Source organism: Theileria annulata, chromosome 4 (assembly GCF_000003225.4).
Source record: "Theileria annulata chromosome 4, complete sequence, *** SEQUENCING IN PROGRESS ***".
NCBI lineage: Eukaryota > Apicomplexa > Aconoidasida > Piroplasmida > Theileriidae > Theileria > Theileria annulata.
In genome coordinates this window covers 557,444-581,591 of record NC_011098.1, presented here as the reverse complement: position 1 = coordinate 581,591, position 24,148 = coordinate 557,444, and the positions used below count along the sequence as shown (strand labels likewise).

Here is a 24,148-nt window from a genome sequence, read left to right as displayed (position 1 = left end):
TTTTGGGGTCAGAGTTCAAGGTTTAAACAACAAAAATTAACTAGGGTTGAATTAATAATATGACATTAGAGTTATGATATTAATTCGTTAGGTAGCTGTAGTTCCTGCTGACTTGGTATACGTAGATATTTCCGTCGGTTGATCCTGCGTACAGCACTCTGCCGTCGGGAGACCAGCACAAGGAAACACACCAGGGAAGTCCAACCTTCTTTGTTCTGTCGTTGTTTATCTCTGCTAGTATGTTCTTGTTTTCCAGATCCCAGATCTTGATTGCCTTATCTGTTGCTGCGCAGAGCCAGTAATTGCAGGGTGAAAAGCATAGTGCGTTAATTGTAGATCCTGCATCCAACAGGTGCAAGCTATTGGCTTCCTTCATGTCCCACAACCTTGCTACTCCATCCTTACCACCCGATGCACAAAGTGAGCCGTCTGGTGATATTGAAACTGAATATACTACACCCTCGTGACCATATAGTGTGTGTTTCAATTGGCATGTTCTTAGGTCCCAAACCTACACATTTTCAATAATTATAAATTAAAATTAATCAAAAGTATACAACTAATTTATTTTATCTTTTATACCTTAATGAGTTTATCCCATCCTCCTGAAACAAAAATCGGTTCCTTTCCACTTGGAGAGAACCTGACACATGACACCCAGTCGGTATGGGTTGAGTTGGTGATGGTATATTTGCATTCTGCTAGTGTGTTCCATAGCTTTATTGTTTTGTCTCTGCTTCCGGAAATGATTTGACGGTTATCTGGGCTAAATGCTACACTGTTTACATCCTTTGTGTGTCCGTTAAACACTCTGACTGAGCATGCCTTGACCAGGTCCCACAGTCTTAGTGTTCCGTCCCATGAGCCTGATAATGCAAAAAGTCCATCTGAGGACATTGAAACGTCCTGTACTGTTTGTGAGTGGCCTGTCAATGCTCTCTTTGCCACACCTACTTGACCGTCAACTTCATCATCGAACATTTCCCATATCATGAGTCTCTTGTCTAAAGATTCATTATTAGAATAATTAAATTGTTATCAGAAATTAGTTTTCACAGCACTTGTAACTCAGATGAGCTGGGTTGTGGTTCATCATTTAGGGTTTGTTACTTACCTCTGGATGCTGATATGATTGTGTTGACGTCTGTCTTCAGTGGAGTTGAGATCGATGTGACCCAACCATGGTGTCCTCCTGTGAGGACTCCTTTAAATTCTAAGACGCTGTTGCTTAACTTTTCAGTTGCTACGGAGCCCATTTTTATGAATCAAAGTTTACAAATTAGTTATCAATTCCTAAAGAATTCCATTTAACATTGTTTTATGGAATTTGTATATTTAATTATTTTAATTAATTTATTATATAACGGGTTTAGTGTTGCGATTACTAAAAATAATGGAATCCAAACACAGAAAAACAGATTGTTAAATAAGTGAGGACAAGGAAGAATATCTAAACTAACTACTAATATTATAAATATCTTACATTAAAGATTTGGAACCTAAATTGGTTTTATTAAATTATGAATAATTCTTATTCGATTACAGTATTGGGTCTATTAAAACTTCTCGTCAGCCCCAGTGTCACCGTTAAATTAGGGAAATGTGTATTTATTGAATTAATCAATTCTTTAATTCTGATCCATCATCATTCTTTTCATACCTTTATTGAGATTTACATTCCCCTCTAGATTTAACTCTTTCCATTTTAATTTTTTTTGCTAATTTATTAAATTCCTTCCTCATTTATTTATTTATTTTGATAATTATCTAATATATAATTTTATTCTATTTTATATTAGATTTGCAACATTTGTACCATGGAACAAGTTGGTTTTCTGAATTTCCAAACCACAAACTGTTGCTACAAGAATCAATTTAAATGAGTATACAGGATCCTTCCGGTGTAGTCCTCCGGCTGGATAGTTAGAGCTCATACACTTCAGTTAGCCTATTTTTAGTTATTCTATACTCTTAGTTTCCATCTTTCGACATGTTTAGCAAGAGTTTTCTGAGTAAATTGCTCTTTATATTCGATGACATTTCTTCAAGTTCAGCTTTTCGTGAATTCTTCAAGACTGACACCAGAGTTATAAACAACACAGGGTCTTGTTTTAGCAAGCTTTGGTCTGAGAATGATTCCAGGAGTTTCCTCTGCAATTTAAAAACTGAATCAGAATCGAAGGGCGTTGAAAGTGTTTTCAGGTGACCAACGCTAAAAGTTGGAACCAGTGTAGAGTAGACCTTGAATGTTTCAAAATCCACCCATAAATTCCTCCCAATTAGTAACATCAACGATTCATCTGACCAAACCAAGTTTGAGCATTCTTCTGTTGAAATCCAGGACCCAAACAACAAGAGTAGTCCCACAGTGAGGGGTGAATCAATATTCCCTGAGTTAAACTTCATTACCAACTTTCTACACATCCTATTCATTTCCTCTTCATCAGAAAAGTTATCCACTAGTGATGGAACTTTATTTTTTAGAGGCTCTATTCCCATAAATGTGTTCAAGGCGTTTCTCCAATCTTTACTGATATTATCTGAACTCTCGTTTGTCATCTCTATATTGTTGTTCATAGAACTTTCAGTATCATGAGTTTCAAAATCTTGAATACCCCCTATTAAATCAAAAAGAAGTGATTGTAACAATTCATACTGTTTTAAAGTAACCCTGGAGAGCAAATCTTGGGAGTCATTTGAGCACAGTGAGTATACAAACTGTGAGAACTGATAACCAGGAACACACCACCCTAATAATTTCGATCTAAGACTACTACAAAGCAATTGTGACATTAAATTAACCTCATCCTCAAAAGTAAACCGCGAATTTGACGTAATGTGGATTGGAGCACACGTCAAATATCCCAGGAATGAAACAACTGGTAATCTTTGGTCACCTACTCCATATCTTGAGAGATACTTATTAAAGTCAAAGTACGAGTCCAAAACTCCATCGAATTTTTGGGAAAACTTATGCTTTAACAAAATTAAGGCATCTTGAATCATTTCATAATCTATTGATAGTGCCAGTACTGTAAACAATGCGTCAGAGCTGTTGAACCCAAATTGGAATAGGTTAATGAGATATTGTAACCATGGTGTCAAAATAGGCACTGACTTGACTATGTAAAGCGAACAACTTAGATAAAAGGACTTTGTTCTAAATAGGCTAAAATACACACTCTTCAACTTCTCAATCATCTTTTCAGCAAGTTTAAAGAACCCTTCATCTAGCACTTGAAGATCCCTGACCAAGGTTCGTTTTTCTTTGTTCCAGACTCCCAAATTTCTAAACCAAACTATGGTTTTAAGGACTACATTAAGGCAGTTGAAGGGCAACATGGACCTATTAAACAGTTTCTTAACCAGCTCCTGGTTATGTAAACATACACCTGAGCCTGATTGTTGGTAATTTTCAAACCATGGTATTGACATAAGCAAATCTGGTATCTCTAATGAGCCTACCAATCTTTTCAACAGAAGATTTGATAGGCTAAATAACATACCAACTTGACTCTCAATGTCATTCAAACTATCCAATGTTGTTAGTGAGTTAATATGCTCGTAATTAATCTGTAAAAGGCTGAATAGAAAACTTAAACCCTCATCACTCCAATCATTATGCCTTTCAAGAAGATAAAGCAAGTCAATGACATTTGTGAAAATTTGCTCAGGGTAATTATGGAATTTGTCTAAGCTTACGCAGGTAGAAATATGTTTAATGAGTGCAGTTATTGGTTCACAAAAATCTTCCAGATATGTATTTGGGGTTTTAAAATCCTTAAAATTTTCTTTTACTTTGAAAAACGCGAGATTCACTAGTGGTACAAACTCCTCCAAAAAATCAATAGTGTATCCTCTAATTGCCCAAATAGTCAAGCATTTTATAGCTACAGATGTGTAAGTTTTTAGAGATTTGGAGTTTTCCGTTTTTTGTAAATCCAAAATTATATTAAGTTCGTAAAGTTCCCTATTAAAACACTGGGTGACTGTATGCTTTATGAGTGCTACAGTGGAAGTGGAATGAAAATAAGACTCCAAATCACTCATGTATATTGACAGGTACTTAATCAGATATAATACAGCGCCTCTTAGGTGAACTGTTGATTTTTCATCACTTCTAGTGCTAATTATTGAATTTACCAGACTTTCATAATGGTTTTTGAATGGTTCAAATTTAGCCAATGCGTTTGCCAACGGTGTTTTGAAATAGGCCAAAAATCCACAAATAGATATGGTACAATACAGCTGAACTGCCGTGTTACTGTTATATCTCTTCATAATTAACAACAATTTATCTATTATGTTATTTTTGGACAACAGAAACAATCTATTATCCACTAAAAAATCCAACTCGTCCTCAGACTTGTACCCCTCTGGCAACTCAAAAATCTCTCTTAACAACTCATCTGTTGAATAATACTGAAATTTGCCCTTTAATGATGATAAATAAAATGATTCCAGATCACTTTTATATTTTAGGCTATTTTTGGAACCACTTGTGTCAGAACTGCAAAGTAAGTCAGTATCCAGGAGGTCCAAGTAGAGTGGGTTCCAATAGTAAATGTCCACTCCTGAATAGAACTGGTAATAGTCGAAGATAACATCCTCTAGTGGGCCCACTGAATAAAGTGAATCTGGCTCTTTGTTATCATTATTAGGCACCCAAAATGCAGTGTCACCAAACACCAGAATTGACAGGCACCTCAGAGAATCTATTAGAATATTTAGTGATAACTGATATTCACATATATAGTATCCTACTTTGGGCAACAAATTCAAATCTCTGTTAATATAGTTTTTCCATCTATACTGATCATAACCAAAAAAACACTTGGGCCCTTCTGTTGATTTAACTTCTTGGTATGACCGGAACAAAATATTAGGCAATGTTCTCATGGATACTTGAACTTGTGGTTTAAAGCTACTCTGTGATAGGTGAAGTATCTCTGGAAGTGTGTAGCCTGGCTTATCTGGATCAAGACCATGGTTATAAAGAGAACTTTCATATGTTGTGTGGTCAGTATTTTCAGATTCACTTAGCAAAAATCCTTCAAAGTTAAACCTCAGGGAATGTAGTTGTAATTCTCCTTTATCTTCTTCTTTTGTTTTTGACTCTGGTGGGTTCATCCACTCGTATTTTTGAAACTCATTTTTGTTAAACTTAAAAATCAATTCATTAGGTGATGGTTTGTAGTCGCTAGGTTTCTGCTCTGTTTCACTTTTATTTATTCCTTTACTCATCTCATCCCTATACAATCAATATTTGTAATTAAGCTAACCTTTTAAGTCTTCTTTCCTTTATAAAATCACATGTTTCTTTTCCTAGTTTTTCGTACAAATATTTTTGCGCATCCTTGATCTCATCAATTGACATCTCCTGGAGAGGTTTAATCAGAAAATCTTCATCTTCCTGAGGTTTAGACAGTGTTAAGTCAGACAAAGTCCTATGTTTAGCTTTAGGAAAGCCGCATGGGTCGAATGTTGGTAATGGAATGTCATTTGGGGAATCATCTTCTTCAAAGTGCTCAACTATATCAAAATCATTTGACATTAAATTGAAGTCGGTATCCTTTTCACCATCATCTGGACTCATTTTTATGACGAGTGTTGGAATATATATAATATTGAAGAAGTTTATTAATCATAATAGTTTATTTTCAAACTAATATGATATTACATGAGAAATGGCTAACATTTTATTAAATGTAATGAACAAGCATAAATAATGTAAAACAAATTTAATTACAAATAATTTTATTGTAATTTGGTGAAACAGATTGTGTAGTGATAAGTTATTTAGTTATTATTCAAATTTAATTAAATCGAACCTTTTTGGTTATTTTTTGAATTTTCATAACGAAAATAATTAAATTTCTTAAAATCTCAGTAATAAAGTGAAATGTGTAATAATTATTTTGTTTAATTAATATAATGCACTCATCGTTATTTGTTGACTTGGAATCGTGATTCTTGAGAACTTCCTTTTATTATAATTTTAAAATGTGTTTGTTTAGATTTCTTGGTTCTGATTTTAAATTATTGAACCTATTAGTAAATTACAACAAGTTTTATTCCCCTTCACTTACTTACCCCTTAAATTTCGCCAAGATTGTAAAATACAATGGACTGGGCAAGAGGTTCACTTCTTCATTGTCTGAGAATTCAGATTCCACATCAGTTTCTGATATATACTTTAAAACGCCTACTAGTGAAAGGGTTTTTTCTGATATTTTAACAATGGATTCATTGTCGCCCAGAGAGTTTAGAATATTTTTAAATGATGTAGTCAAATTAAAGGTTGATGACGTTTTACTATGGTCTAAAGCTGCGACTTACTGCATAGAGAATGCGTCCAAATTTAAGTTTTTTGACGCTTTGTCAGTTTTAGAATCGTTTACTCAAGCAAAAATCTACGACAAGGCTCTTTTTACTGAATTTTCTAGATATCTAACAATTCAATCTCCGATGATGGAACCACGCCACTTGATTCAGTGCATAAATGTATATGCTTTTTCAGGGACTTTCCCACAGGCTTTATTTCTGGAAGTTTTCTATGGAATAATTAAACAGTCTGAGAAGATGTATGCAGCTGAATTCGTGGACATGTTCAATTGCCTCTCTAAGTGGAACATTAAAAATAAACAGGTTTTATCAGCTCTTTGCAAAACTCTGGCTAAGAATGTTAGTATTTTGAGATATGCTGAACTCACACAAGTGGCGGCATGCTGCAGAAATTTGGAAATAGAAGATGAGACTTTTCGTTTTATTTTAGACTCTTGGCAAAAGAAAGAATTGGCCATGATGACTATCCAGGAAATGCTGGACTGTTTGAAGGTTTCCCATTTTAATACTAATTTTGTTATAGAAACTCAAGAACATTGAAGTTAAGTTGGAAAACTACGAGGAACTACTATTTAAAGAGTTTGTAAAGGTATTTAATATTTATCTAATGATTAATAGCAAGTAAATGAATTGGATGGTGATGATATTGCTCAGTTGGCAGATCCGTTTGATTGCCTTGAGTTTTTGAAATCAACAGGTGCTCTCTCAAAAGTATTGTTGACTATAAATTATTATTAATAATTAGGAATTCTTATTATCACTAACAAAATGGTGTGCTGACGCAGTGCATAATCCTCCAACAAGGTCACAAAAAAGACCCCTTAGTCATCAATTAGTCGAACTCTACAACTTGGTACAGTAAGTTAATACAACATTTCATTATTATAAGGGAGTATGGAATAGAAGAAAAGTATATTGACAAAGCAGTACTTAAATTTGTAACATCTAAAGGTTAGATTATCAAAGAAAATTATTAACAAACAGGGGGGTTAAGATTAAGGAACCCTAAACCCATTCCAACAGTCTACAAACCTAACAGAAAATATGTATTTACAGATGATCCTGAGGTAATTGGTAATAATTTAGAATTATTGATTAGAATCCGAGACCTATTCCTGAGATTAAATATCTCGAGAATGATATTCCACAAGAATCTGAAAAGTCGAAACACATTAATAAAATTGTGGAAGAATTGGTTCGTTTATGTCATTAAATATTAAATTACTGTAGGAACCATACCCAAAATTTTTCGATAAAATTAATATTAAGAAACCTTCCACACAGAGTTGTGGCAAGGCATCATTTAGATTAAAACCCAAAACATATCGGCATAAAAACATTCCTGTAAAACAATAATTTTTTGTTCATTATATATGTATTGTATTTTGGAATACTTAATTCAGTGTATTTATTCTTGTAAAATATTAAGCCTATGAGTTGATGTGAACAACAATAAACATGAGTTCTGAGGAATCTGAAGTTAAAACTTAAAATATTCTAAATATTAATTATCTTATTGTACTTATATTAATATATAACATTTGTTGATGGTTGATTTACTCTGTATATTTAGGTTATCATTCAATTTCGAGATGTAAATGATGTTTATTTGGGATCTTCCACAACTGTACCAGTCAGGTATCCATTGAAACCATTTATGTAAATATGTAGTCTTACGAGAGACCAAATCGAGAAACTTCTTAAAACATTGTTGAAAGCAGAAAGTGATTATGGCGAGGAAATAGAAAAAAACAGATACACCTTTATTTTGGAGACTAGCGAGGAAATAAAAACTACTCTAGATGAGGCTTTGTGTAGATCTAGGGAGGATTTCAGCGGAGAATTGGTTTTTAAAATCACGTACATACCAATCTCAGTATATACTGTCCGTCCAATCACGAGATGCTCCTCGTCTCTAGAAGGTTGAGAAATGCAAAAAATAGTAGTATTTAGGTCATACGGAATCTGTTTTATGCCTAGAGTTTAGCCCTGATGGAGTTTATTTGGCTTCAGGATCAGGAGATACCACAGTATATATTTAATGATATAATTTATTATAGGTCAGAATATGGGACCTAGCTACACAGACACCAATAAAAACATTCACAGGCCATACAAACTGGGTTATGAGTATCTCATGGTCGCCTGATGGTTATACGCTTTCATCAGGAGGGATGGTATTTATATATGGTTTTTATTTCAATGTTTAGGATAATAAGGTAATTATCTGGAACCCAAAAACAGGTAGCGGAACTGATTTAAAAGGTCACACAAAGGTAATTTTAAATTAATATACCTTTATTAATTTAGGCAGTGACGGCACTTTCATGGCAACCGCTACATAATTTGAGTGCAAATGAATACCCACTATTGGCAAGCGGAAGCATGGATTATACAGTGAGAATATGGGATGTGAAGAGTTTTGTATGCATAAGAGTCCTATCTGGGCATACAAAAGGAATATCTCAGGTCCTTTGGTCTGCAGAATTCAAGGAAAGACTGTTCAGTTCATCAAGAGATACACTCATCAAGGTCTGGAACACCAATGACGGATCACTTGTTAAGGACCTTAAAGGTATTGATTTGATAATTCATAAATATAATTAAGGTCATGGCCACTGGATAAACACATTGACTTCAAATGTGAGTAGACTAATTAAGAGTGGGCCTTTCTCGCCGGAGAATTTTGAAAGTGGAAAGTGTAAATTTGATTCCATGGAGCAAATGATAAAGGAGTCCAAAAAGATCTACGAAAAGTTCAAATTGGTAAGCATTATTAATTAATAAAATTGCTTAAGGAGTCAGGACAAGAAAGACTACTGTCGGGGTCTGATGACAATACAATGTTTATATGGCTACCTAACTCTGATTCCAATAAACCTGTGCACAGGTTAACTGGGCATCAGCAGTTGATAAACCACGTAAGCTTATTTATAAACTTTCTAAATAGATAAAAATAAATTTCAAATTAATTTAGGTATCTTTTTCATCAAATGGGAGATATTTTGCATCTGCATCGTTCGATAAGAGCATAAGGTAAGATTGTTGTTTGATTACGTTTCCAGAATTTGGTGTGGAATAACTGGAAAATACTTGAGAACACTGAGAGGACACATTGGAAGAGTATACAGAGTAGCGTGGAGCTGTAGAGGGAACTATTTGGTAAGCGCAAGTTCTGACTCAACACTCAAGTTATGGGACGCAGAATCAGGAAAACTTAAGTTCGATTTACCAGGCCACGCAGACCAAGTTTACACACTAGACTGGAGTAACTGTGGGAAAACCGTAGCATCAGGTAATAACAAATAATCCTTGTTGTGTTAAATGTGTTTTGCAGGCGGGAAGGACAAGGTGGTTAAATTATGGTGTCATTAATGACGAAAAAATCACCAAAATCGCAATTTATTTTAATGATTGTTTGTTGTAATTTTTTATCGCATCTGTACATTATAAATAAATTAATTTCAATGCTGATTTTAGATTTGATCATGTTATTCCAACAGCATTGCCAGCTTACTCCTCTAGAAAAAGATTCCCCAAAAAATTGTTTTAAAAAACATAAATATGTATTTAATAGAATATGATCTGGTTTTATATGTTATCGAGTACTACTTCGGTAGGTTAACATCCAGAGTAACAAGTCAGTTGTTGTTGAGAGGTCCAATATCCCTACCCAAATTGGTTAACCCAAAGAAGTTTAACTTTAAAGTTTTTAGAAATGCATTGGTTATTCTTATTCGACATGGAATCGTAGAGTATAGTTTTGAAACTACCACAATTGGACCACGCTTGGTTACACATTTGTTATATTCGGTTAACATTAATAATGCCTTGTCTATGTTCTTGATCCCATCAATCCTCCTAAACTGTAAGGAACAATTGGATGATGATTGTTACAAAGTTTTACTCCACATTTCAAAGTATGGAATCACAACGCCCAGAAAAATCAAAGAATCGTTGCCTGAACTAGGTAGTTGATTTGCTATTACTTATGATTTTTAGGAAACTATGTTATATCGAACTGTCTGTTCAACTTAATTAATTCACATTTTATCGTACCCGTGGATTCATTCGATCAGCTCATGGTTAGTTAACATTAAATATATCAAGTTTAGAATAAACAAAAAGGGCATGAGTACCCATGTGACGGCATTTTTGACGTTTTGGAAACCTTGACTAGAGGAACAACTAATTCTTCAGCTGGGCCTCAATGTAACATCAAGGATAACCAGCTCTACAAGATAGATTTTGAGTTTGCATTAGAGAATTTAGTCAAAGAGGTGAGTTTTAATATTGTTTACATCATTTTCAGGAAATAAAGCAGTTAATATATAGTAGAGTGGGAAATAACGCTTCAATAAAAATTGTTTTGGACGTTCTCATGGACAATAATACCAGAAAGTGGCCTAAGATTCTGCACTACCGCGACATAGAATCTCGTATACGCTCTCTCAAGAACACTCAAAACATCACTTCCGATTATCTAATGAAGTTGTTAAACGGATTAAATAAACATCCAGATAATCTCGTAGTATACTCACCACAAGGTATACCTGAAATTTATATAAATTCTCAGATCAATCATACTATTTGGATTGGTACAAGGCGAGGAGAATGCTGAAGGAAATGGCAATATTTGAGTTGGTTATTCTAAATTATAAATTTTTATAGATCAGTGAAGAGATTACTAGGGATTCGAGCTGCGAGAATTTGGAATCTGTTACTTAAGGAACTGGATAATGATGTTTCTTCCAAATTGGATACTCACCAAGTAATTTGAGTTTAATTTAACACTTCTCAGGTCAGTGAAAATGCTTTGGTTTCACTTCAGACAGCTAGGTCTATACTCTACAGACTTACAATGAAGGGTTTTGCGAAAATTTATGAATCGGCTCCAAAAGCGTCTGATAAAACTCACGATCTTACACACCAGCCTCAGGATCAAAGTAATAAACAAACTGTTTACTTCTCCACATCGCTTGAATTAGTATGTAAACTTATTAATATTCTTTCTCAGACCCACTCTCAAATTATGAAAATGGGATACAAATTCGCATCCAACCTTATAGAACGTCTAGTTCACGAGAAGAACATGGACTTTCAGAGGTACAAAACACACAAGTCACAAGAATCTTTAGGAATCTAATTGAAAATGATGGCGAGGAATTGAAAAACAAGGAAATTGCTCCTAATATCATAGAAATTCACCTCCTCTACGTCATTAAATTCCTGCTGATAATGAGGCAGCTCTAATTGTAAATTTTGTAATTTTATGTGATTTTATCCTTACACATTATTTATATATGGTGTAATTTATTTTATTTTTATATAAAAAGTTAAGTGTAAGGGAGTTCTTAGATGACTATGGACCAGGTGTCATACCTGGCTCGCAGCGTCATTATGCCTGCAAGTGCATGGCTGGAGAATCCGTGAAAAGATAATATGCATATAATAAATATTTAAAAAGACCGCGAAACTTTGACATTCAGAAAATATTTGTTTTTTAACCTTTGGAATCCAGCTGCTTTGGTCTGTTATTTAAACGAAAGTAATTCTAAACATAGATGGAATTGATTTAATAAAATAATTGATATAAAACTATTAAAAATCGGATGTGTAACATAAAATATAAATTTTAATCATGGCAAGAAAGAGAGAAGGATACAGGGGTGACAGTGATTCCAACCCAATTCATAAGGCGGTATGGCTCGTTTGTTGCGGTATTGCTTCAGCTTATGTAGCTTGTATGGCCTACAGTATTCTATTTCCAAACTGGAGAGAAGCAGGACCAATTAGTAAGTTTATATATCATTAAATTTAATTTAGCGTACAATTACATTCACAAAGCAAGCAAGCGTCAACACACTGTTGACGAGACAAAATACGGTCTTTACCAAGTAGTTTACGACAACTATATGGCAAAACAAACTTGGTCTAGAAGAGTTAGCAATGTCAAGGTTTGTTTAACCAATATTTTTATAACAATTTGTAGGCCAAGGGTTATATGGCAATACAAAATTCAAGTCAAAATCACAGGGGTGGATACAAAAATTTCTTTGTAAACGAGTGTCCTGCTGCTTGTAGGGATGGTATTTCGTCCAGAATACGGGTATACGAAAACTTACTCGGATACAACAGCATTGTAAGTCAAATTACACCCTAAAACATCTTCAGCTGTTACTTATACTCGTTTTATGTACAGTTTTTGTGGCGTTGGGAGTACTCTGGTACTTCTTTTGGGGCAAACACATAATAATAGCGGTAAGCTAATAAACCAGTAATAGCAATTTAGTTTGTTTGGATTATTGCTGGCGCGCTTGGATTCGGTAGCACGTTATGGTGGAACAGAGTTACACACAAAACGTGGTTAACTGCTGTAAGAACACAAATGGTAGGTTATAGAAACAAAATATAAAATATTTAGATGCCCTTCCCTTATGTAGCTAGTTGTTACAGAGTCGCACTTATCGCGAACCTTACGTTGGTTTGTTCAACCCTTGCAATATTCTTCATTGACGTAATAGCACAATTTATAAAAAACCATAGGGTAATTTAGCATTTAGTTAAAATTTTAATAGATGAAGGCAAATGCAAGATACATGAATGGTGATGGAATGGAATACGGTGGACAACCATTGCCATTTGGAAGACCAGAGGCTACGAATATGCAAGGTCCAAAAGTTGACCATAAAGTTCCACTTTTAATGCAACCTCAAATGCCGGAATCTGGATTTAATCCAGGGTCATTATTTAATGGATTAGGATTTAATAACAATATGAAGTTGAATAATAACAATGAAAAAAACACTCCATCTATGTGGGCTAGAAACTTCCAGTTTTAACTTAACTTTATTTAATACGGTTTAATATTAGTATAAAATTTATACATAAAAGTTAATGAATGGATTTGAAAATGATATATGTGTAAATCTCATTTTACAAAAAAACATGTGATTGAAAATTTTTGTATTGTAGATGTAAACAAATGTGAAAATGAACAATTACATGGGTCCATAAAGTGTTTTGTGATGTGTCAACCTATCTTGATGGGGGTGGTTTTGGAATCACGTAAACAATATAGAATAAATCTATATTTATTTTACTTATATTTATATTTTTTATAAATTTTACCCTGGTAAAATTTTTATATTTTTTGATTTGTACGTTTTTATTTAAAATCATATCAATTACTATAGGAATTAACCTTATCAAAATGGCTAAGAAACCAGACCCAAACGAAGTCGTATATGGTAAGAATTAATTTATCAATTAAAATTTTTATTAGTTTATCTACGTCAACTCGGTGGAGAAGTCGCTCCTTCCTCAGTTCTTGCTCCCAAGCTTGGTCCGTTGGGTATGTCACCTAAAAAAGTCGGTGATGACATCGCCAAAGAGACAGCAAATTGGAAAGGAATTAAAGTCACCGTAAAGTTAACAATCCAAAACAGACAAGCCAAAATTGAAATTAAACCAAGCGCAACCGCATTGTTAATTAAAGAGCTTAAGGAACCTTTGAGGGACCGTAAAAAGGTTAAGAATATAAAACACAATGGGAACTTGACTTGGGATCAAGTGATGGGTGTGGCAAGGACTATGAGACCTACTTCCATGGCAAGGACTATGAAGGGAACTGTCAAGGAAGTTCTCGGAACTTGTAGCGCCATCGGCTGTACTGTTGATAATCAGAAACCTAGAGACTTGCAACAAAAGTTAGACAACGGAGAAATTGAAGTACCTAACGAATAAAAGACGAAAATTTGTATAATCGCCGTTGGGCATCAATTTAGTTCCATATCATTATTTGTAGTATATTATTTCATACTTATATGTTCTTAATTATTTTAAAATAATTTAAATTATGTCAGATTGTTTATTTTTTGTCAATAGTTTGGCTTTGATCATATGTCACGTTACTACGTCAAGCCATTGTCAATTCTGGCATCAAATAAAATACATCTGGTTCCAAAAATGACTCCAATCAGATTAATTGAGACAATGGAGGATATTTCATCATGGAAGGAAAAGAATTGTGAATCTGCAATTAAATTGTTTGCACACTGTTCAACAAGATTAGTTACTTTGCTCCCTGAATTAAAGTATGTTAATTTAATAGTTCATTTTAAAATATTATATTTAGAGTATCAGAAATGGCAAGAATATTATTTATGTACAATAAAGCAGGGATTGAATCGGAATTTATTATTCCAAAGGTTGGGATTAATTTACATATTGTGATGATTAGATTAAAAATTTTATTCTAAAAGAATCAAACTCATCGAATCCTGAAGAATTTCCATTCTATAAGTGCTGTGAAAATGACCTGTTACTCCTTTATAAGGGATTTGAAACGTAAGTTGTTTCCTGATTAACTAAATAATACTTTAGAAATAAAGTGTTTGACCATAAACTACACAACTTCATAATGGAACATATTATTGGACAGGTTTATTTTACTATGTTTTATTGTTTTATAGAAAAAATACATGACCAACTCGGACATTTGCTTGTTCTTGAAATCACACTATGGATACCTTAAAGCAAACAAGGATACAAAAGATTCACTCACACACTACCTTCACCCAGAATTTATAAATGAAGTCATAGATAGATTTTTGAATTCGGTATGTAATTTGCCCTAATGTAATTATTCAGCATTTTTCCTGTACTCCGGAAGAAGTCACTTCATTCATTGAAAATCTTGCCTTCATTTCTGAGTTTTACGTAAGTTTTAGCTTTCTTACATTTTAAAGGGAATTAAAACTGAAACTGTTCCTTTGCTGAACGAAATGTTTAAAAAGCTGTCCAAGGAGCCAGTCAAATTCAATATTAACCAGATACTGAGGTATTATCATTAATAAACATGAGATTCCTAGGATAATTTCGTCAACATGTAAACTAGTTAAAAGAGAACGAAATGAATATAAACACGTATTTTTCAAATATATGAATATATCAAAATATTAGTTCGGTGAAGAGTCAACTAATCTAATAAATTCGCTACTAAAAGAGGCGGAAAGGTAAAATGGTTATTAAACATCGGTTGCAGGAGGAATGAAATTATGATATTAAATCAATGTTTGGAAGTCTTTTATCATTTAGATGAAATAAAATACTGGAATCCAAAGTTAATGAAAGGTTAGGAAATTACACACAAATAGTAAATTTCAGGGATGTTGTATTGTATCGCAAAGGGAGTAAGGGATGTAGAAGATGCAAAGAAGGTATTTGAAATCATATCTGAGAAACTTAAAATGAACATTGAAGATAAAATGTTTGTAAGTAAAGATAAGGATGACACAAATGCTGAAATGAAAAAAAGAGAATGTGTTAATACATCTCTAGAAGTATCTTAGTTGAAAATAATTTCAATTTTTAGATTAAAGAAATTCTTTATGAACTAAAAAGGGTGATGAATAGAAAATGTGATATTCAACAAGATTCTATAAAGTGAGGCACCTGACCATTAGATTAGCGAAATCAGTGATTTTTTTCCTTAATGTTTATTTCAAATGTATATATTATTTATAAGTATTTGAATATTGTATGATTCCTAAAGATAATGTAATAAATACTATGTGTATGTTAATGTGTAGTCCACTCAATTAAATGTTCGACTACATCAAAATCAACTCCTCGTTTAAAGTAAAATCTAATTTGCTAATTTTTGTCTTTTTGTATTTTATATTTTCGACAGAATCTGTTCTTTTATCAAAATTTAATGCAAAAAATGAAAATTATTCATTTAATCCAACGGCAATCGGAAGTTTGTTTCATAGAAAACAAAATAAACATCAATGTTTTATATCCAACAAGATAAAAAGGATAAATAATTCATGTAAAACAAGAGATAATTTTGAAGATTCAAATAGCCCATCTATAATACAAGATAATTTTATTCTAGAAGCATACGGATATACACATGATCCTAATTTTAATTACACAGCAAATTTTAGGAATAGATATAATAATCTGAACAAAACATATACTACGCCTCCAGCAGTATTTAATAATATACCAAATAATCAATATAATCCTGCCCGAAATGTACCATTTAATAGAATTAACAATCAAACATATCAACAAAATGGATTCAATTTGTACAATAGACAACTAATTCCATACCCAGTCGTTTCAAACTCATATGGAAACATTCCATTTGGACAAAACCAGATGCATTTTTCTCAACAGCAATATCCTCAGCAACAATATCCTCAGCAACTTAATAGGTTCCCACCCCAAATGCCTGTTCAAACTGTTAACCCTTTACAGCATCAAGTACCAATTCCTCCGACATTTCAGTTCAGATATCAACCACCGATTCAGACAATCAATCAAGTTCCATTCCAACAAACAGCTCAGCAATATAGTCAAGTTCCACTGCAACAACCAGCTGTGGAAAATATCAAGAAAGATGAACCCGGTAAGATAGTGGGATCACGATATTGGCAAAAAAGGGCAGAAAAATTTCACAGTAGATCAGTAAGGTACTCCTCATTCCAGCTATACGAAGATGTGGTCTGGATAAATAATTATGAAGATGATTGGCCAGGAATTAATAGGATAAAATTAGGAGAAATCTACCAAGGAATCATCCACTACTACTTCACACCATTCGACGGACTGATTCTTCTGGCCGATAAAAAGGTGGAGGGCTCAATGAGCATGAAAGACCTGCCAGAATCATTCTCTAAAACTACAGTGAGAGAAACATTCAAACTAGATCACTTAATTAGCTTCAAGTTGAAAGAACCATTGGAATTCGACGAAAAGGGAAGACCGAAATTTGTTTTGGCACTGGATTACCCACCCAAAACAAAGAAATACGAATTCAGATCCAGAGTAAGAGGAAGACCGATCTTTGTAACCAACACCATGGCGGTTTTCAAGCTAGAAGATGGAGAAAACTATGCACAAGTATTCCTAGCTAACACAGGAGTGCACTTGACCTTCCCAATTACCATAAAGATGAATGAGGTGAGTTGAGACAAATAAATCAATGTTTAGATCTTTACTAAGGATGAAGTTGTGGAAATGGAAGTTGTGAGAAGCCCATATTACCCTAAGGCAGTAGGGTACCTGTGCAGAATACCATTTGAAACACCGAAGGGGTTAGAGTTGAGAAGTAAATACACAATGGTCGATAGTGTTCGATATGATGGTATTTGAAAAATTAAAAATTATTTTTAGAAACAGACAGATATAGAATGATGGAGAAGGAAGAGCCAGTTGTAAATCCAATTCCGGAAATGATTGAAGAAAAACAAGAAGAAAAATTACCATTTGAATCGGAAGTATGGACATTGAGAGATTTTGTCAAAAAAATGAATGGAAACCTAAAGTTCATCCTGAGTTATATGCTTCTCAAGACTAAAACACCAATTGATCCATCAGTGGTTATTTCTCCAAAAATGACAAAAATCATATATAACCTGATCGCAGGGAAAAGAGAATATTATGTAACACAGGAAGAAGAGGATGAAGAACTGGCCAAACTACAGGTAATTTTATAAGTAATACATAAAATTCAAACAACTAAATATTTAATATTTGTTGTCAAATCAACATTTTTAAATCAATATTTAGAGTACTGGGAAATCGCCAATAGTAGAAAGGAATCCAGTTGTAGCTATTTTAGGAGGGGTTTCAACAGGAAAAACATCACTATTTAGTTCACTATGTGAAGTGGAACCGGATCCAACAACCAACTACAATTTCGGCACCGTGGAAGATAAATACCCAGTGACACTGTTTGATACTCCCGGAAATGAATTGTTGTCTCCAATAAGAGATAATATATTAAAAGCATCAGATATCGCACTTATTTTAATATCCTCTGAAACTGGAGTGACAAATGATACAGAGGAATCGATAAAACTATGTAGAAAATATAACAAACCTTTTATATTCGTACTCACAAAGTACGATATTTCAACTCAGTTCACAATTGAAGATGTCATCGCAAAACTGGCAGACATGGGATGCCAAGTGGAACAGCTGGGAGGAAACTATGAAATGATCATATACTCAACATTAAAAGATACTAAATCAAACAAAAATAACCTCATGGAATCCATTTTGATACATTCACTTGAATCTTCTGAAATGAAAACAGAAAGCCCAGAATCAGTTAAAGGAACGGGATATGTACTGGATTCAGGGAAGACCAAAAATCTTGGATTCTATTCACTCCTCCTGCTTAAAAAGGGAGAATTGAGGTATTATTTTAAAATTTAAACTTTTTTTAGGAAAGGAGATTATGTGTCTTCAAACCTAAACAAGACAAGGGTAAAATCAATAAAAAGTAAGAATGGAGGAAACGTGGAGACTGTAAAGGAGTCTCAAATAGCATACGTTTATGGTTTCTCTAAGGATACCATCTCTAACCCGGGAAGCGTATTCGATGTGTTTGCAACTGAACAAGAAGCTAACAAAGTCGCAGAGGTATAAAAATAAATATAATATAATATAATGATTTAGATTACTAAGATCGATTCATCAAAGACGAAAATTAATGATCTAATTGACGACAAACTTAATACTTCACTGGATCAAATAGATAAAGTAAGACCAAAAACAAATAAAAATTTTCAGAATGAGGATTCGGATCGATACAAGTATATCCCGACAATCATTAGATGCGACGTCAAGGCAATAGTTGAACCAATAAAAATGGCAATTGAAAAGTTAAGGTCCACTGGAATTAGTAAAATATGTAAATACAAGGTTTTGGATGCAGATATCGATAACCTAACACAGGTAACTTATTAAATTCAATTTAAATGTTAAAGGATGATGTCGACCTGTTTGACAAGCCAGGAATAGTTGTGGCATACAATTCTACAATTTCAAGTACAATGCAGGTAAAAACAAAGGTTTAATGATAAAATAATGTAGAATAAACTAAAGAAACAAGAAATTAAACTGATAAGTGGAGAAAAAATAGAAGATATAGTCAAAACTGCCGAAGAAGAATTGGTACAATTCCTTGGAGAGAAGAAGCTTGGAAGAGTCATGGGAATGGCGCAAATCCTCAAAGTGTTTGAGGCCTCGAAAGTAAATTTAAAAAATAACAAAAATTATTTAGAAGAGGAATGCGGCAGGCTGTGTAGTAACTTACGGAAGAATGACTCCATTCTATGAAGCCAGAGTCTTGAGAGGAGACAATGTGTTATATTATGTAAGTTTTATGGATTAATGAAATTTAGGGGAAAATATCATCTTTGAGAAGAACGACTGAGGAAGCCCGTGAAATTCAGGAGGGGGAATCGTGTGGCATCACGTTCGAAGATTTTAATGATTTTAAAGTTGGAGATATAATTGAAGCCTACTCAGATTAATTTATTTTATACACTAAAATTAATATAATATTATTTTTGTAAATTTACACTTATTTTGTTCTCAAAGCCTGATTTCCAATGTCGACTACACATCCTACCAATATCACTACTGAATGGGATGATATACAGAGAAAATACGGAAATCTCCCAAAACTTGAAAAGGAGAAAACAAACGAGGAGCTAGATAGCGCATTTGTGGAAGTTACGGAGGAGGAATTGCTGAGAGAATCCCGCCTTAAAAAATGGAAGAAAAAACTAGGTAATAGATCCGTATTTAGGTATGGAACACCAGTGAATATCACAGCAGATAACTTCGTTGAACAAGTAACAGACGCTTCTAAGTATAAACCCTCAGATGCTGATAAAAAGGACGATGAATTTGAGGATTTGTATGATAAAACCGGCTATTATGTGCCGGTCTTGCTTTTAGACGATAAACCTGAGTCTAAACTGCTCAAAAATGCATGGAATATCTTGTCAAAGAAACATTCACATCTGAAATTTACCGTTGGTTCAGCAAGTAATGTTCTAAAGGTCGAAGGGAATAAGTTAACGCCGCCATCATCGGTTTTACTTTATTTTTCTGGTAACTGTATACTCCAGAAGAACGTTTCCTCACTTTTCAAGCGGGGAATATTTGAATTATCCGAAGATACGCTGGAAACCAGGGTTGCAAATGCACTAGAAAACATACTTAACAGTGCCCAGGGACACTTGCCACTCGTCAGGGATAAAGACAAGGAGGAATCATCGGAATCAGAATCGGATACAGATTACCTTAAATCGTCTGGAAAGGATTTGAGAACTGATTTCTTGAACAAGTTGACTCGAGGAAAGGTCTCAGACTTGGAAACGTCGAAAACATACTCATCATGGATACTAGATAAAGCACTTGGAAATTAATTTAATACATTATGCATTCTTTCATGGTATCTATTTCTGAATTCATCTATTTTGTCCTGAACTTCCTTTTCAAAGAATACTTTTTTAAGGTACAGACCGTGTGCAGGTGCGTAGGGTATGTTCGGAATCTCAGTCGCGTTGTCCAACGCCCTCTTGATTTGGTCAGGTTTTATCACATTAAATCCAGCCTATAAAAATTAAAAAACAAACACTCACCAGAATTAAATGACTGACAATACATCTGACCATCTTATATAAAAACCTGTCCCCGTTTACTATAATTTCGACCCTAAACAGGTTTAAATGAATTGAACTAACTTTTTATCTTGTGGTATATTTACAAATTCAATACTATGTATGGTACAAATCGGGTCGATTATTTTATCTCGTTCGTTTCCTCGGCAGTTTTTCCGGAACGCCTGGAAAATAATAAAATTCAAGTCAAACCTCGAAGTTGTGTTTCCCATGGAAAACTCTAGCCGCTTCCTTCAACTTTTCAAAAGAAAAGGGTGCCTTAACATCCCTGTATTCTATGATAATTTGTCAGTTAAATGAAATCTTACTCCTTAAAAGAGTGTTAACAAAGTGAGTGTCTGACATAATCTGCCAGTAGTGGTTCCTTTCAAATAAGGAAGGATTTGGGGATAAATCCACTTTGTATGAATATGATTTTCCTATGTTGTGGTGGCGGACGTTGAACTAAAAGAATCAATTAAGTCGAAAACATACTTCATCGTGAGGAGGCGTGATAACTGAAGTGACTCTTATATCACTTGGAAGTCTTTTATTAAGCGAATCCTGGAACTCCTCCAAACTATCGAAGTTAAATTTTTTGTCAAATGAGAGGTATTGGCATGCCTGAAATAAATAAATTTCAGAAACTAAATTTATTAAACTTACTGTGCCCATTGAATGTACCCCTCTATCCGTTCTGCTAGATGTAATCAATGTGAATCTTCTTGCGTATTCTTCAAGCAAATCAGGCGAGCTAGTGTTTTCTTCGTCATTATACCCATTAATATAAGTACTATCTTCATCTTTCGACTTTATCTTCTTAGATAGTTCTCTTAGATTTTTCTTCTTCAACTTCCTCTTGTTTCCAAAATATCCGTGCAACATCGTTATTGTCTTCAATAATTCGTTGTTTATCGAGTTTACTTTATCGTTATCGAAATTAACCTGAATTCCGTAGTCTTTCAGGAATATCATAGGGCCTGCCATGCCGTGATAAAAGGTTCCATCGTATGAAACAATCAAAATGAGGTTGGTTTTAGGTTTTTCTTTGGGTAAACAAGTAGAATCATCAGCAAATTCATCCGGATCACTCATGGTTGTATCAATAGTTGAAGAAGATGAAGATTCTGGAGGTGAGATTGCCAAAGATTCGAAAATTTTTGGTTTAGTTGGATTTATAAATGTTGCTATATTATTAACAGTGAATTTTGACTTGTTTTGTAAGTTATTTAAGGGAAAATTAGAACATAATGGATGAATGAACGACAGTGGGCTAGTAATTGATAAACAGAAAAGATATTTTACAAATATAATAGGTAATATAAAAATGTATGAAATATGCAACTTTAGCATTTAAATACATAAGTAGAGTGGTTTTATATAATACATAAAAACTGATAATGGTTAATGTGTCGAATTGTGTAGAGCAAAATTTTTTACAATAAATCATAATTTTAGAAGATAAAGTGATGTTAAATGAGTGGAAGTTAAATAATATTAGAAAATAAATACCATATTAATTTGAAGTAATATGAGATTTAGGGTGTAGACAAAAAATCATATCAAATTAGTTAGCAGGTTTTAAATTCTATAAATATCTTTCACTATTTTAATATATAAAAGATAAAACAAGTTTGTTTAATTATTTAAATTGAGGATTCTATATCAATATCTGATTGTCTCAATGATGGGGATATTCGTGTGGTATATAATAATTTACGATACTTTCATAAAAAATATTGATCAGTATCATAGTTATAAACAAACCTGATTGTTATATAGATCTAATTCTTCGTATCGGTCATTTTTATATAAGTTTATAACTAAGGAAGACAATCTAAAGTGAGTTTTATTTATATAATGGTTATTGTATTTTATTAATTTGTACCTCATATATTAGTTTTATTTTTAAAATTATTTTCTGTCATATTGTTCGTTTATTCTAAATTCTGTTTTTAATTAAATCTAATTTAGATTAAATCTTACTGAATTCCTACTTTTTAGGTTAACATGAGTTCAGCAAAGAGAACCTCAACCCAAGTCACTGAAGCCCCTACAACCCTGGGACCACAAGTAAAGGGCGAACATGTTTTCGGTGTAGCTCATGTTTTTGCATCATTTAACGATACTTTTATACATATAACTGATTTATCTGGAAGGGAAACTCTAGTTAGAGTAACAGGTAAGCATAATACCCAAAATAACTAATCATAATAAATAGGTGGTATGAAAGTAAAGGCTGATAGAGATGAGTCTAGCCCATACGCCGCAATGATGGCAGCACAAGATGCAGCAGCTAGAGCTAAGGAGCTTGGAATCACAGCAGTTCATGTTAAACTACGCGCCACTGGTGGAACTAGATCAAAGACTCCAGGACCAGGAGCACAATCGGCTTTAAGGTATGTCTAAATTTTTTTAATAAAGTATAGATCACTGGCACGCTCTGGCTTAAAGATCGGAAGAATTGAGGACGTTACGCCAATTCCAACGGATTCTACAAGAAGGAAGTGCGGAAGAAGAGGAAGAAGATTGTAGTTTTCTATAAATTCATTAATTTTTTAAAACAATATTTGTTTTATTTAGATTGTATGATTCATTGTCTACTAAGGATTGGTCGATGAGGCCACACATGAAGAGGTTACATTTGTATTATAGACATTATATAAATGTATATTAAACAAAATGTAACCTAAAGTTAGAATTTAGAACATTTATAAAAAATAATCAGTTAGAAAAGACAAAACCCATGGAATATAGATATGATTCCACACATATAATAGAGAGTGACAGTTATCCCATTATTCTTGCCAAAAAAATATTTAAAAGCCCTAAAATACTAAATTTGAGTATTATTAAGCTAGAATTATGTAGATTTTATGTTGCACTTTTACGCAGTGACATTTCGCCTACCTAGATTCGTAATATTGACCCTTCTTAGAAAAATAGGCTTAGTATATGTAAACATATAGTTATATCATATTTTATCTGTATTTTAAGTAGATTTTTTGTTTTGTATTTAATTGTTTAACTGATTCTCGAATGTTCTGAGAATAGATGTGTATTGTATAATCTCATACATAAGATTTAAACCAAATAACTAGAGTAAGTATTGAAATTTATCATTTAATAAAATTGATTCCTAAATTTTGACTACAATGTGTGATTAAATAACTATTGATTTCATATTTCTGTGTTTTGATTCAATTTTGTCTAAAAATTAAAATTTTCGATGAAATAAAATTAATTATTGTTTTATATTATTATGATGTGTTTATAATGTTTAATAATGTGTTTAACTTGAAAATCTGAAATTAGACAGTATTATCGTC

General features: G+C 33.3%; 14 protein-coding genes across 14 annotated transcripts, besides 8 other annotated features; 11 read left to right on the top strand and 3 right to left on the bottom strand.

Moving 5' to 3' along the window:
- Positions 1-79: 79 nt before the first annotated feature.
- On the bottom strand, positions 80-1,256 carry TA07650 (guanine-nucleotide binding protein, putative; the record flags this gene model as incomplete). The annotated part of the gene is made up of 3 exons (XM_947865.1): positions 80-511; positions 583-1,004; positions 1,115-1,256. 3 exons carry the CDS (start codon positions 1,254-1,256, stop codon positions 80-82), a joined length of 996 nt encoding a protein of 331 aa, XP_952958.1.
- A 715-nt stretch (positions 1,257-1,971) lies between these two features.
- Positions 1,972-5,596, bottom strand: TA07645 (uncharacterized protein; the record flags this gene model as incomplete). The annotated part of the gene is made up of 2 exons (XM_947864.1): positions 1,972-5,251; positions 5,283-5,596. 2 exons carry the CDS (start codon positions 5,594-5,596, stop codon positions 1,972-1,974), a joined length of 3,594 nt encoding a protein of 1,197 aa, XP_952957.1.
- Positions 5,597-6,003: 407 nt separating this feature from the next.
- Positions 6,004-7,701, top strand: TA07640 (uncharacterized protein; the record flags this gene model as incomplete). Its single annotated transcript, XM_947863.1, has 8 exons — positions 6,004-6,837; positions 6,869-6,934; positions 6,964-7,056; positions 7,091-7,203; positions 7,235-7,296; positions 7,330-7,412; positions 7,445-7,540; positions 7,576-7,701. 8 exons carry the CDS (start codon positions 6,004-6,006, stop codon positions 7,699-7,701), a joined length of 1,473 nt encoding a protein of 490 aa, XP_952956.1.
- A 191-nt stretch (positions 7,702-7,892) lies between these two features.
- Positions 7,893-9,772, top strand: TA07639 (uncharacterized protein; the record flags this gene model as incomplete). The annotated part of the gene is made up of 11 exons (XM_947862.1): positions 7,893-7,895; positions 7,919-7,983; positions 8,017-8,205; positions 8,333-8,375; positions 8,406-8,522; positions 8,556-8,621; positions 8,656-8,920; positions 8,954-9,111; positions 9,144-9,266; positions 9,382-9,594; positions 9,635-9,772. 11 exons carry the CDS (start codon positions 7,893-7,895, stop codon positions 9,770-9,772), a joined length of 1,380 nt encoding a protein of 459 aa, XP_952955.1.
- A 137-nt stretch (positions 9,773-9,909) lies between these two features.
- TA07635 (uncharacterized protein) lies at positions 9,910-11,491 on the top strand (the record flags this gene model as incomplete). Its single annotated transcript, XM_947861.1, has 7 exons — positions 9,910-10,315; positions 10,348-10,430; positions 10,461-10,625; positions 10,658-10,892; positions 10,922-10,985; positions 11,017-11,116; positions 11,147-11,491. 7 exons carry the CDS (start codon positions 9,910-9,912, stop codon positions 11,489-11,491), a joined length of 1,398 nt encoding a protein of 465 aa, XP_952954.1.
- A 495-nt stretch (positions 11,492-11,986) lies between these two features.
- Positions 11,987-12,097: a sequence feature (Signal anchor predicted for TA07630 by SignalP 2.0 HMM (Signal peptide probability 0.019, signal anchor probability 0.933) with cleavage site probability 0.009 between residues 37 and 38).
- TA07630 (uncharacterized protein) lies at positions 11,987-13,187 on the top strand (the record flags this gene model as incomplete). Its single annotated transcript, XM_947860.1, has 6 exons — positions 11,987-12,140; positions 12,172-12,302; positions 12,338-12,487; positions 12,638-12,736; positions 12,770-12,892; positions 12,924-13,187. 6 exons carry the CDS (start codon positions 11,987-11,989, stop codon positions 13,185-13,187), a joined length of 921 nt encoding a protein of 306 aa, XP_952953.1.
- Positions 12,044-12,112: a sequence feature (3 probable transmembrane helices predicted for TA07630 by TMHMM2.0 at aa 20-42, 139-161 and 190-212).
- Positions 12,467-12,487: a sequence feature (3 probable transmembrane helices predicted for TA07630 by TMHMM2.0 at aa 20-42, 139-161 and 190-212).
- Positions 12,638-12,685: a sequence feature (3 probable transmembrane helices predicted for TA07630 by TMHMM2.0 at aa 20-42, 139-161 and 190-212).
- Positions 12,803-12,871: a sequence feature (3 probable transmembrane helices predicted for TA07630 by TMHMM2.0 at aa 20-42, 139-161 and 190-212).
- A 78-nt stretch (positions 13,188-13,265) lies between the features above and the next one.
- TA07625 (uncharacterized protein) lies at positions 13,266-13,469 on the top strand (the record flags this gene model as incomplete). The annotated part of the gene is made up of 1 exon (XM_947859.1): positions 13,266-13,469. The coding sequence occupies one exon, from the start codon at positions 13,266-13,268 to the stop codon at positions 13,467-13,469; it is 204 nt and encodes a 67-aa protein (XP_952952.1).
- An 89-nt stretch (positions 13,470-13,558) lies between these two features.
- On the top strand, positions 13,559-14,091 carry TA07620 (60S ribosomal protein L12, putative; the record flags this gene model as incomplete). Its single annotated transcript, XM_947858.1, has 2 exons — positions 13,559-13,595; positions 13,631-14,091. 2 exons carry the CDS (start codon positions 13,559-13,561, stop codon positions 14,089-14,091), a joined length of 498 nt encoding a protein of 165 aa, XP_952951.1.
- Positions 14,092-14,247: 156 nt separating this feature from the next.
- On the top strand, positions 14,248-15,698 carry TA07615 (uncharacterized protein; the record flags this gene model as incomplete). Its single annotated transcript, XM_947857.1, has 9 exons — positions 14,248-14,441; positions 14,483-14,555; positions 14,588-14,694; positions 14,731-14,788; positions 14,820-14,966; positions 14,998-15,066; positions 15,096-15,187; positions 15,392-15,480; positions 15,514-15,698. 9 exons carry the CDS (start codon positions 14,248-14,250, stop codon positions 15,696-15,698), a joined length of 1,014 nt encoding a protein of 337 aa, XP_952950.1.
- A 253-nt stretch (positions 15,699-15,951) lies between these two features.
- On the top strand, positions 15,952-17,511 carry TA07610 (uncharacterized protein; the record flags this gene model as incomplete). Its single annotated transcript, XM_947856.1, has 2 exons — positions 15,952-17,319; positions 17,350-17,511. 2 exons carry the CDS (start codon positions 15,952-15,954, stop codon positions 17,509-17,511), a joined length of 1,530 nt encoding a protein of 509 aa, XP_952949.1.
- Positions 15,988-16,056: a sequence feature (1 probable transmembrane helix predicted for TA07610 by TMHMM2.0 at aa 13-35).
- Positions 17,512-17,549: 38 nt separating the features above from the next.
- Positions 17,550-19,682, top strand: TA07605 (GTPase-activity protein, or translation initiation factor IF-2 mitochondrial precursor, putative; the record flags this gene model as incomplete). The annotated part of the gene is made up of 8 exons (XM_947855.1): positions 17,550-17,843; positions 17,929-18,560; positions 18,591-18,786; positions 18,823-19,101; positions 19,134-19,205; positions 19,240-19,398; positions 19,430-19,522; positions 19,551-19,682. 8 exons carry the CDS (start codon positions 17,550-17,552, stop codon positions 19,680-19,682), a joined length of 1,857 nt encoding a protein of 618 aa, XP_952948.1.
- A 78-nt stretch (positions 19,683-19,760) lies between these two features.
- TA07600 (uncharacterized protein) lies at positions 19,761-20,585 on the top strand (the record flags this gene model as incomplete). The annotated part of the gene is made up of 1 exon (XM_947854.1): positions 19,761-20,585. One exon carries the CDS (start codon positions 19,761-19,763, stop codon positions 20,583-20,585), a length of 825 nt encoding a protein of 274 aa, XP_952947.1.
- TA07595 (tRNA-pseudouridine synthase I, putative) lies at positions 20,582-22,172 on the bottom strand (the record flags this gene model as incomplete). The annotated part of the gene is made up of 6 exons (XM_947853.1): positions 20,582-20,773; positions 20,802-20,874; positions 20,904-21,004; positions 21,033-21,115; positions 21,149-21,284; positions 21,315-22,172. 6 exons carry the CDS (start codon positions 22,170-22,172, stop codon positions 20,582-20,584), a joined length of 1,443 nt encoding a protein of 480 aa, XP_952946.1.
- Positions 22,086-22,154: a sequence feature (1 probable transmembrane helix predicted for TA07595 by TMHMM2.0 at aa 7-29).
- Positions 22,107-22,172: a sequence feature (Signal peptide predicted for TA07595 by SignalP 2.0 HMM (Signal peptide probability 0.646, signal anchor probability 0.009) with cleavage site probability 0.430 between residues 22 and 23).
- Positions 22,173-22,829: 657 nt separating this feature from the next.
- TA07590 (40S ribosomal protein S11, putative) lies at positions 22,830-23,354 on the top strand (the record flags this gene model as incomplete). The annotated part of the gene is made up of 3 exons (XM_947852.1): positions 22,830-23,001; positions 23,041-23,218; positions 23,249-23,354. 3 exons carry the CDS (start codon positions 22,830-22,832, stop codon positions 23,352-23,354), a joined length of 456 nt encoding a protein of 151 aa, XP_952945.1.
- Between the last annotated feature and the right edge of the window lie 794 nt (positions 23,355-24,148).